The sequence below is a fragment of the Nesoenas mayeri genome, assembly GCF_963082525.1.
Source record: "Nesoenas mayeri genome assembly, chromosome: 1".
Taxonomy (NCBI): domain Eukaryota; kingdom Metazoa; phylum Chordata; class Aves; order Columbiformes; family Columbidae; genus Nesoenas; species Nesoenas mayeri.
In genome coordinates, this window is record NC_137541.1 from 76,414,278 (window position 1) to 76,426,766 (window position 12,489).

General features: G+C 43.7%; 1 protein-coding gene across 2 annotated transcripts in view; it reads left to right on the forward strand.

Annotated features, from left to right (window-relative positions):
• Positions 1-10,746: 10,746 nt before the first annotated feature.
• The window catches only part of DNAI7 (dynein axonemal intermediate chain 7), a 53,251-nt gene continuing 51,508 nt past the window's right edge, over positions 10,747-12,489 (forward strand). Inside the window, exons 1-2 of one of the 2 annotated variants that reach the window (XM_080356064.1) lie at positions 10,747-11,510; positions 11,756-11,878. In XM_080356064.1, coding sequence (XP_080212190.1) covers positions 11,768-11,878 — 111 coding nt within the window. In that variant the 5' untranslated portion in view covers positions 10,747-11,510; positions 11,756-11,767. Of the gene's footprint in view, positions 11,879-12,489 lie in introns of both variants that reach the window. The other variant, XM_080356063.1, reaches the window with a different exon arrangement.

The following is a 12,489-nucleotide window of genomic DNA, read 5'->3' on the forward strand; positions in this document are numbered from 1 at the left end:
TCACAATGGCAACATGTTACAATTACACAAAAATTTACAAACGATTTCATGAGTTATCAAGCAGCAATCATTTGAAACTCCATGCCCCACCCTTTCAAGTGGTAAGAGTTTCATTTAGGTGGTTTATGGTGGCAGAGATATAGTGATTTCAAATTTGGTCCATCTTTTTGAAACACCCTGTATGTATTTCTATAAATGGAAGGTTTTTCAGGGAAGTCTGATCAAAATCTGACAAGTAGTGAAGGAAACATACTAGAAAAAATTAACTTCCCCCATTCATTCTGGTCTTAAGTTTTAACATATATATTACAGTTAGTTCTGTTCTCACTTATAGGAGGGACATTACCAAGTGGCTTCATTGACTTCAATATCCTCACTTCAGGTTATACAACCAGATTCTGATGCAAAATACTGTGTAAAAAATCTAGCATATAATCTCTGTCTTCTGTTTCTTGTTTATAATTGCTAAGTTCCTGACTGGACTGAAATAGCAAAATACAGTTTAATGGATGTGTGTAATGCTACAGTTCATGATGCCTTTTCAGTGGCTTTTTCTTTCCTTCTCTATACTAAATGTGTACATATACAATATTTTGGAAATCACATTTTCCCAGACACCACCTGGTTATGAAGACCTCTTTGGAGACAAATATTTCAGTGAAGCTCTTTTTAGAATTACTGTCCCAAGCACTATGTCAGTTTAACAAACTACAGTACAAACCTTTCTTCTGTAGATATCGAGAAAGAAGGAAGACTGGCTTGTCTGTTCTTCTGATCAACTGCAACTCTATATTGTAATTTTTCTTAACACACTCTCTGGTGCTTTGTCTTGCCTAGTTCTAAATTATTCATACCATAAGACTTGAGTATCAGATAAAAGAGCAGTTATTTCCTAGGAAAAATACTTGAAAATATACACTTCCATATTTAACGGCAATTAGTGAGAATAAATGAGGACTCTATAAACTAATCGATTACTTGGTCATATCCTTCTTGCTTTACTTAGGAAGCAGTTCCTTGAGGCTTGGTTCTTTTCTCATTGCCACTTGTGTAATTATGGAGCAACTCCACTAAGTAACTGGAGTCACCTCGGAGTAAAACTGACATGTGAGAGCTGAAACAAGCGTGATGGAGCTACCTCTTCAAGAAAAGAAAGCAGTAGTTGGGCCTTAGCTAACATATTTCTGCCCCTTCACCAAGTTGCAGCAAATTTTGTTGCCTTGTAGGTCAGGTTTCCTTTTTAAGAGCAGGATACAGAGGTGCTGACTTGGATGTTTCCTCAGGGTAATGTGTCTATTTAAAGAATGTATGGACACTTGCTGATTACCACAAGGGTGGTTATAAACAGCAGACAGTTAATTCCCATTTGCAGAAACACCAGGCTTTGTCCCAAGAAACAGGGGCTGTGGTATGTTTTCTTTTCAGGGTGCTCACAAAAACTAGAGGCAGCTGTTTAGACAGATCCAGCACCTCTTTCTCTCCTCTGTTCCTACCTTTGAATGGAGGAAATCTTTCCCCAAAGCTCTGACCCCGTGGTGTGGAAAAGCGGCTGGATCACTAAGCCTGGCTTTTGTATCTGTGCTCTGCTGTACAAAGGACACTCAGTAAGGCCTAAATGTTCAGACAAAGATGAGAGCTTCAACCCACTGAGTATCCTTAACAATTTTGTGTGCGTGGGTACTGCTTGGGACTTTTAACTTTACTGTAAAGAATTTTATCATGGGTGTGAAACACCATGTGCAAACCATTAACTCCTCTCACCATAGACATGTATTTTCAAAACCAATAGTGCTCTTTATTAAAGCATTCTAGTGCAGAAGGTTATCCCATGCCTTTCTACTGTAGAGTATATCAGCAGCTCTTTGACAGTTTGCAGGGCAGGTCAATGATTTATTTGTGAAATTTCTAGAGAGTAGAGGCAAGCTGCATAAAGTCTTGATGCATCAAATTCAATGATGTGTAATAAAAAATGTAACAGTTGATAATGCAAACATATTGAGGAGGTCGCGAAGAATACACTTGAGGTCTGCAGAGCTGTTGAGAGTTGGGACCTAAGGACGAGCAAACGGGAATTGTTGCAAAGCTTAGAATTTCATTTTCATGTGGTCAGGAAAGGACTTAATAGGGTGGGGGAAAGAGAGGAAGAGGCTGACGTTTATGGACACATAACAAGGGACAGGGGCTGCTACCTGGCTGCACAGCTCCACTGCAGATGAGAGCTGGATCTGCTCCTAGGCCAAAGCCCTGGTCTTACCCTGATGCAGGAGTCTGATAATGCTGACTTTCCTTAGGGCCTCTAATCACCAGCTAACGTAAATCAACATTGCTGTATTGCTTTCTATTGATACAGCACATGAGCCGTTTCCAATAATTTTAACCTAGTCCGCAGATCTATACCAACTGAAAACCTGGCTCCAAGCAGACTGTGAGGGAATTTCCTTGACTTTTCTCCCCCTTCCCTTTAGAAATAAATTACTGCTACATGTTTTCCATTTTCCTATAAGCTTTCTATCCAGTGATACAAACACTCCAAAATAAACATGTACATTTCCTTCCTTGGAACTCTGTGTCAGGATCTATTTAACTGCCTCTGCAAGAGCAAGCCATCCTAAAAATCCCACTGTTGTGATTAAACAGAAGTTTCTTTTATTTTAGAACCCTATCTGAGTGTAAGGGTTATACTGCAGCAATACTGCCCACCATATTCACATTCTCGCAGTGCTTCTAGGTCCATTTTCTAGGGCTGCACACTGCTACTGGACTTACTAATCACTATTAGACAAATTTTGCTATAACTTGTTCTAATTCAAGTCTGGAGTAAATTCAACCATTCCCAAATAGTTCTGAGTGTGTAAGTGGATAAACGTACAGTGGAATCTCCTGAAATGAAATGGAGTGAAAACTGAATTACAGCACACGAAAGTAGGACGTGTGATCTCGAGTACAGTGACCTTTTCTTAAAATGAAATTCTAGCATTGGAGCGTGTGTATGTGCAAGGAAGCAGGTAACCAAACTGCTGCTGCTGCAGATACATATTACTTCTTCCTGTGTTTATTTATTTGTCATCGCTTGTATGGTAGTAACACCCAAAGGCCTAAACTGAGATCAAAGAATTGTTTTGTAGGCTGCTATAAAATACATATAGTAACATAAATAATGTATTTGACCTGGCTGTAGATGTAGAACAAGGACAGCAGACCAGGACAGTAAGGAAAGAGGCAGGAACAGTGTGGCCCCACTGTCTTTTTTGCCCACACCTGTGACACCGAAGATGAAGATGACTGATATGGTTGGGGTTGGCCATACCCAGCAGCAGCAACCACTTCCCTGTGCATCCTTGTGCCTTGGCAGCAACGAGGATGGACAGTTCATCTTGTCAGAGGTTTTGTCCTAGTTACATATCCTTGTCTCCTACCTCAGAAGTGTCAAGAGCCTCTCTGCCTCTGGCCACTATATCATTTTGAGTTGCAAAACTCATTTTCACCTATAGCCTTGGACAGCCCAGAACTGTCTGCAACAGAGTATATCACTCTGCACACATGGTATTCCTTTCTGCTGGTGTAGGGTCTGGCCACAGGGGCTGTCCTAGACCATTTACCATCTAACTTAATGTATCATGTAACCAAGAGGGATGAGCACAGTATTTGGTATGTTCAAGCTTGGGTTTTGGTTTACAAAGTAACAGAGAGCAGATGTGTTTTAAGTGCCTCATGACTGAGAATGTGGGTGCCTGCTTGGCCTTCTCCTTGCGTAAAATCACACCACTTTCATTTAGTGGTCTTGTAAATGCACCTTGCACACACAGATTTTGCCATTGGTGTGCACAAATGCAGAAGTCACAGGGCAGAGGGAGACCAGTCCTGCATCATTTGGGTAGACCAAAAATAGCATTCAATGGGCCATATATTAGCCTTTGTGACAGCGGTGAATGAAAGTCATTGACAGGGGCTTCCAGCCTTCCCTAAATCTGCAAGTTGTCCAACGTCTCCAGTGGCTGGGTTTCCTGGGCTGGCTCGTAACCCCGAAATAGCTGACTCCCAAGCACAGTGGTTTGTGAGGAGGGCTGCCCTGGGATTCTGCTTCCAGTTTCCCAAGGGAGGCAGGAAAACACATCCTGTCCAAGAAAAATGCAAACTGCTACTGCTGCTGGAATGCTTTTTACTTCTTTGAAAAATGTTAGGTCTTCATGCATTATCCTGAGCTGTAGCAACATGCTTGGCTTACAAGTCTAGGCAAAATAGGCAAAAGACTGTTGGGTGGAAAAAGGGATGTAGTTTCCAAAGTGCTGACAACACTTCGATATTTTTTTTTTTTCCTGAAGTAAAAAGTCTGCAGCAAAAGAGTAGCTGTCTTGGAAAGAAAATATTTTATTCTTTTTCTCTTTATGCACCATTTCAATATTTTTCCATGTGTTTTTGATCATTCCAGAGAGATGTATAGTTTTACCAGACTCCAGAGAAATAAAACCCTTGGTGAGCTAGAAATCAGCTAGATATCAAAGATTTTAATAATACCAAGGGATATGAGTGGAGGCTAGTGATGCTGAAGGGCAGACAAGGCTAACACATAAACTCAAGTGGCAGCGCTGCCATTCACTGAGAGCAGGACTGAACTCTAGGTCATGCCAAAAGGCAAAGTTAACCCAACATTTCATTTTGGCATCACTCCCAGACTGGCTCAGCCACACATGCAGGTTCCTCTCGCCCATGGACAGGGTGTTTTTTAAGTAGGATGGACTTAGGTGGAATGAAAGGTTTTGCTCAAGGCCTCTCAGTTCTGCACTGAGAGCACAAGCTCTGCAAAGACACTAGTTATTCCCCACAGTTCTTCTCAGCTGAAGAAAGAAAGACACAAAATTCATTAGGAGAGCGTCAGGGAGCAGCTGAACCTAGCTCAACGCTAAAAGCATGGGAAGTAGCAAGGTATGCTGCCGTGAAGCACTGCCATGTTTCCTCAGCTGCCCGCTTTCTACCACCAACTTAGAGCCAACTCAGGAGGATAAGAAGAGAAAAACATGCCAGAGACAGGTGGGAGCTGCTTGGGAGGAGTGGATCATGCCAGGGCTGGCATCCTCTGTTCACCTCCTGCAGGTTCCACTGGAGGAGCAGATGGCCTGGCGTTTCTCAGGACTACGTTGTGCTACAACCGACCCAGCTGAACTGCAAGTGCGTGGTGTGCAGCCCCTTCCACTGCTCTGCCATGCTGCCTTGTAGGAGAGATCTCCTTACTTACGTCCTTCTTCCTAGTGATTCTTTTTGGCACCCTAAAGGCGTGGGTGCAGCAGGATGGTGAACTTCCACCATACCTAATGTTCTCTTTTTCTCCCCATGAGGTAGGCTTCAGTCCCTTGAGACACCCGTTAGATCTGTAGTGTTGCACACTCAGTTCGTTTTGGGTGCTGAGCTGTGGGTGCCAATAATAGAAAGGAGGCATTGAATCGCTTGCTTTAGAGAGGCGATTTGGACACCCCACTGATTTTTCCAAACATTTCTGGGCCTAATCGGAATGAAGCCTATTAACTTCAGTAGGCTTTGGATGATTTCCTACATACACAAAACTTGCAAAATTATGCTTTAAAAGAAATACCGAAGTTAAATTGGGAAACTTTAACTATTCTCTTTGTATTTTAATTTAGTGGCTGTATGCTGACAATATAATTAGAGAGGTGCTATGTTAACTAATGCCAGATCACATTAGTGGGATGGCAAAAGCATCCAGTTTTCTGAAGAACTGTTCACAGTTGAACTGTTTCTCTCTCCCCATCCATTTTCAGCAGAGAACTATGTTCAAAAAGTCAGAGACAGCTGAATTAAACCAAAAGTCAAACCATTTACAAATACTAGTAATGTGGTGTATCTTAGCACGTTACTTTTAAGCCAAATCTACTGTTATTGCAGAAAAATACATTAACCATGTTTCCTTAGTGCCTACCTATAAAAAAGAATAAAAGTTTTCACAACCTTGTGCTGTTCTTCTGGACAAGCTAGCTACCACTGAAGCCAAAGTAGCAGAACCTAAAATTGCGCTTTATAAAGCTGAGCATTTGAAAGATAATTTTTTGTTTAGGGTTTGTGGATTTCTTGGGGACGCTCAGATAATTCGAAACTGATTTGCAGTGACAAGGCAAAACATGTTCATATTCAGTGGGAGTACATATATGCTGTGTTCATATACTGTGTGAGTTCATCTGCGTTAAACTTCTAAGTATACACATAAAATCACTAGGAGTTCCATACCACTATGGGAAATTTGATAAGGCACAGAAATGAACAGCCCATGAGAACTATAGCCTTTATTTTAATATAAACTCACATATTTAAAATTGCATCTATATAGATAATTATCTATGGATGTAAATATTTATATATTTAAGTTTGCTGTATGCTATCCCATATGTCTTGTAGATCCTGTCTTGAGTTAGTGAGTTAAAAGTCTTGGGGAATATAATTGTCTCCTGCTGTGTCAGCAGACAAAAATTTGTAAGGACATTCATACTGCTCTAGATAAAAGTTAAAAAGAAAAATCTTCTGTAGGTGGTCTGAACAATGGCAGGACAGCATAAGAAGTTGGCAGGACTTCCTTAAAGGTCTTAATTTTCCTGGGAGGAGAAGGGGAGAAGCTAAAAACTGAAGGCTAGTACATCCTGAATGACAGAAATGTCTCAAATACTGCTCCTGGGTGGCACGTGGAATCTCACACCAAAGCAAAATACCGTACCTGCATAAAACAAAACACACAGCTCATATAACCATGACCATGCAGTCAGGTCAAATGTCTTCTAAAACCCTGTCATGTAAACACTTCACATGTGCAGGCTGATCAGGTAGCGTCTGTTCTTGTGCAAAGTGCCAAAATGGTGGCTTAAAAACATGAAACCACCATTAACGCCAGTATCGTGGCCCCTGGCTAAACCAGATGAAGTATGATCATGTGCTTATGCATGGCCAGGACTGAATGTATATTGCGGGTTATCTCACAACATATTAATCACTGCTGGCCATACTGGCCAGGGACCCTGGGCCTATGTATGTGCGATAGAAAAGTTCTCTTTACTAATATTCCTAATACACGTCAGGCAAACTTGGAAGTTGCACAAACCCACTTATCTTCCTGTAGCAACTCTGCATTGGCTTTGCATCTGCTTTGCATAGAGTTCAATGCCAGGAAAAGCCACGGGAAAATTAACTCTTGTCTCAGCTTGTCTGACACTCTCTGTTACAGGGAAAACTTACTATTTATCTTGAGGTTGGAGCTGTATTTTACATTTCCTCCCTGCGCCCCCCTCATAACTGTTGATGGGTGGTGAAAGCTCAGGTATTCTCGAAGTTAAAATGTATAAGACTTAGGATTGGGCAAATCTGAGTAGTGTAAATATGTGGCTGATGGGATTATACTTGCCCTAGTACTTGGTATCATAAGCGAAGCATCTTGTCAGAGTTAGGAGCTGTGACTGGTGATTTGCCCTCAAAGATCTATATCCACCGAGGATCCAGGACTGGAATATTTTAATGCAAATGTGCAGAAGCCTTTGAATTGATGAATGTGCTTTAACTTAAGAAAACTATTTAGTTCTAGCACACTGAGGTGTTTTGGGATTTGAGAATGTGCATCTGTTTTGCCTGCATTCAGAATTCCCTTTGCAAATTGCACTGAAGAAAAAATTACTGAAATGAAGTCAATAACTCATAGAACAGCATTTCCACAAAATCTAGGAGGTTTTGCATTGCTTGTCCCAACTTTTCAACAGCTTTCATATCAATGCAGTGTATGTATTGGCACTTAATATTTTTGATCAACTCATTTATTTCAGCTTGTTTTCAAACCATTTCACACACAAACCTGAAAAGGCATTTCTAAACACAGTCTAATTAAAGGAAACAACAATTTCAAAATAGACATTTATAAACAAATCTGTTCACACAAAAAATAAAAACAAAAAATCAAGTTTTGCATTCTGCTTTTTCCAGAATCCTAACAATTCATTTTCCCTCCCAGCGATATGCAAAATGATTGTTTGCACATTTCATTGAGATCATATGGAGATGGGATGATTCAAGCTGTCATCAGGACCTGAAGTTTTCAGAGAAGGTTCTACCAAAGGCAGCAGCTCTCTGGATACTCTTCTGATCCCAGCTGTGACTGTGTGGGTTTAAAGATGAACAGCTTCTCCCCATATAAAGCCCTGCAGATGAGAACAAACCATCCAAGCTGTTTGTGGAACACCAGCACTATGTGCAGAACTGGGCAAGTTTTCCTGTTACGCAGGCATTTTCCCACTGCATTAGGAAGAACCACAACACTCGAATAGTTTTCCTAGGGGGAGCAAAACACAAAAGTGAGATCCAGCTATCCTAAAATTGCTGATCAGGGCGTTTACCTCAGTTACCGAACATCTGCATTCAAATCCTTTCTTTGCCTCTTTCACACCACAGATGGGAATGTGGGTTTCCCACATCCCAGGCTTGTGGTTTTACCACCAGGCTACTTGTTCTTTGAAAGCAGGTCTTTCTTTTGGTTTTTGCATCTGCTCATGTGAGGCAGCTTACTTGATAAGAAAACTGAATCACTCAATTTTAACTCTAATTTGCAAGATGATTTCATGTTACACCATCACACGCACTTTTGTGAGTCTTTTCTTGTTGAGGCTGTTGGGAAATAACCTAATAACATTTTTCACAAAAATGACCAGGTTAGTAACAACTAAATCCCTGGGAGAAGTGGGGGTCACAAAGAGTTTCCTGATTTAATTTTCTCTGTAGTTTATGGTGGTATATACCCTCCCACTGTGTATAAGTATCCTTACAGAAGCACCCACAGGAGTCCATGGGACTTTTGTCACTGATTTCAGTGACAGAAACTACTAATTTCAAGAATACAAGAATTCTGATCTTTTGCAGTCTCTGCCTGAACCAACACCGTTTTTCACACAACAGCTCTAAGAGGTGTTTGTTGCCCACCCAAATCTTAACACAAATCTTAACACAAGGGTGTAGTGCTGAACACCACCACAGCGGCTTGGGCTTATTTATGTGAATTAATCACGGGAACACACTTCCTAAATGAGACAGCGTAGTCCCGGAGGGTTAATGCTTTCGATGATCTGCTGAGTACCGCCCAAAACCAGAGCCCTTTAGATGCACACTGAAAGGCAAGGAGCTGCAAGTTGTCACAGGCAGTTGCATAGAGCAAAGCTCCAGCCTCTTTAAATTAAGATTCTCGCACACCAGATGCATAGACACGACATATTTATTTCTGACACTCAAATTCAAAGAGAGAAAACAAAGCTGGCCAAATTAATCCGGCCGCTCGACACCACTGGAGTTACCCTCGGAATAATCTTCATTAGGAATAAGGTTCGCTCCCTTTGGCCGAGACCTGGCGACCTGTGTCAAAGAAGCTGCTTACGTGACATTAAAATATATTTGGTATTCCTCAAAGTGCACGGGTTGTTGATCAGCAAAATGCCCCAAGTGATTTAGGAATACAGGCATTCATGTTTTTGTGTTCCTAAATTGCTTACACAGTTCTGGCTTTGTATGACAACTTTAACACAGAAACTCCACAGCACTTTTTGTAACACATAAACATTTACATAAATATTTACATACATAGATAATTATCTATATAGATACAATTTTAAATATGTGAGTTTATATTAAAATAAAGGCTATAGTTCTCATGGGCTGTTCATTTCTGTGCCTTATCAAATTTCCCATAGTGGTATGGAACTCCTAGTGATTTTATGTGTATACTTAGAAGTTTAACGCAGATGAACTCACACAGTATATGATGAATACATTCATTGACACATTGGAGCCTTTTGTTTACAGGGAATTACGTTTTTGACCTTTTAGTAAGGAAAAAGGCTTTGCTGTGCAATTGTTAACTTGCTTCCTAAGAAAAAAATCACCTTTGTTTATTAACAGAGCATCCCAGTAGTTATAAAAATAACAACAAAACCTCGCGCTTCATTTTGAAACGAGCGAAACTTTAAGGCGCGCCCAAAGTTTCCCAGCAATTCCACAAGGCCTCTGCTGACACCTTTGTGACCAGCTACGGATAAACACGTTGGGGTTTATTGTTTGATTTGCTTTGTTTGTGTTTGTTCGGGGGTTTTGTTGTTGTTGTTGATGCTTTTTGTTACGATTAGCGCGTAATGCGCCCCCCACGGCGGCCGCTCAGCGCGTTCCCCTCACACCCCGCTCCGCGGAGCCGCGGCGGCTGAGGGGAGGGGGGAATGGCGATGAAGCGCTGGAATTGTGCTTGTTTCCCTCCGCCAACCCTCGGGCACACCGCTCCTCGGCCAGGCGACCCCTCACGCCGCCACTGAGCCCCCGGTGGCCGCAATGGGCGGCCGCAATCCTCCGCCTCCTCCCCCTCCTCCCGCCGCGACTCCTCAACCGCCAGCGGCCGCGGGCGGTTGAGGCGTCGCGGCGGGAGGAGGGGGAGGAGGGCGGGGCCGGGGCTGCCGCAAAGGGGAGCGCGGAGCGCATCGATCACCCCCGTCCATCCATCCATCCGCCCTCTCGGCGCTCGGCTCCCTCGGCAGCTCCAGCCCTTCCCGTCCCCCGCCATTTCAGACCGGGACGGAAAGGGACGCGGAGCGGCCGCCGCGGCGGGGCGGGCAAGGGAGGCGCCGGCGTGCTCCCGCGGCCCGCTGCAGCGCCTGGCAGGTACCCGCCTCTCCCTACCCCCAACCGCTCAACCGTGAGCGAAGCGCCGCGCTTGCTTTCTTCCCTCCCTGCCTTTCCCTTCGAGGTGGGGCAGGGGTAGAGCGGAGCCGGGCACCCACCGCGGAGGGTGGAAGGAACACCGGCGGTTGCGCGGGAAGGGTGGGCCGCCCCGCTCCGTGTCCCGCTGCCGCCCGCGGGGCTGCGCCCTGCGCCGGCATCCCCCGGAGCAGCCTCCGCCGGCCCCGCCGCCGTCCTTCCCCGCGGCGCGGGCGGTGGCTCGGCGGCCTCGGGAGGGGGCGGTGGGACAGGTGGCCAACGCCCTCCGGGAGCCCGGCAGCGTCTGCCGAATCACACCCCTCCCCCCTTCCACCCCCCCCTTTTTTTTTTTTTTAATATATGTATATTTTTAATTCCCAAACGGTTACAACCGCCGTGCGCGGGGCTGGAAAGTTTGGGCGGCCCGGCCGCGCCGCTGCCTCCAGGCTGAGGGGAGCCGGGGTGGTGGGGGGGGCAGCGGCGCCTCTGGGGAGGTGGGTGAGGGGTCTGGGGGGCGGTCGCGTTGAGCTCGCCCTGCCTGGCAAAAAAATTAAAAAAACAAAATTAAAACCAATTATAAATTGTGTCGGCGAACCCGTGGGGTGAAGCGGCGGGCGCAGCCGCGCCTGTCCCGTCGCGGGCGTTTGCAGCGAACGGGTGTGTGTTCGAAGCCGGGGGGCGCTCGGTTCGGTGCCGGTTTCCCAGAGAGTAATCCGGGCTGTCTCCCACAGCCAGAAAGCAGCGGAGAAGAAAATCTTCGCTCTGCAAGAAATACTCTTTGACTTTTTCCAGAATTTAACGTATAGTTGCTTTTTTCTCTCTTTGTAATGGGAACCTTTCAGCTTAGTGCCCAAGCTACATTCCCTATGTATAATTTTATTAGAGAAATAGCATTCCCTCATAGCTTTTTTGTCTTGTCTTTCAGGGAGGGAGTTCCTTTCCGGTAATAGTAAAGGAACGTGATACTGAATGAAAATGCACCAGCAGCATCCTCGTTAGTTGGAACCTGACTCTTTCTGCTTAATGTTGGTTTCTTTGTCATCAGGTCTGCTAAAAAATGACAGAATATAAACTTGTTGTCGTTGGAGCTGGTGGTGTAGGCAAGAGCGCCTTGACAATACAGTTAATTCAGAATCACTTTGTGGATGAATATGACCCTACAATAGAGGTAAACAATTTCATCTTATACTTCTTGTGATTACAGATGATCAGTAAAAATGATAGTTGTTTGCTTCTGGACAGTTATCACAAAAAACATAGAACAATGCTTCATATTAAAAAGAATGCAAAGGTAATGGTCAGCGTTGGAGAGAAAATTGCTCTGTGTCTTCATCTGGCTGTGGAACAACAGTTACTGTAAAAAATTAACAATTTTGATCAGTTGAAGTGTAGTGTTATTTGGCACGTTTCATTGGACGTTTTGGATGCATATTTTTGGGATCTTGGTGACAAAGTATTTGCCAAACTCACTTCAGAATGTTTGGCACAGCCCTCCATGGCTTTGCATGCAATCTCTTAAATGCGACTTTCCCTTTTGATATCAAGAAGGGAAATTTGTAGTTCTGAAATGTACACGTCAAGCTTTCTCAGCTCCTATCATTCGGATCTGTTTCACATGGTGAGAAATGTGTTCTGGAATGTTATGGTGCAGAATGCAAAAATTTGGAGCCTGATTTATTTTTATTTCTTTTTAAATAGGCCAGTGCCTGTTTCTGTATCTAGAAAAAAAAAAAAAAAAAGTTGAGAGAGCTGCTGTAGTGGATTCTTTGAAACACAAGG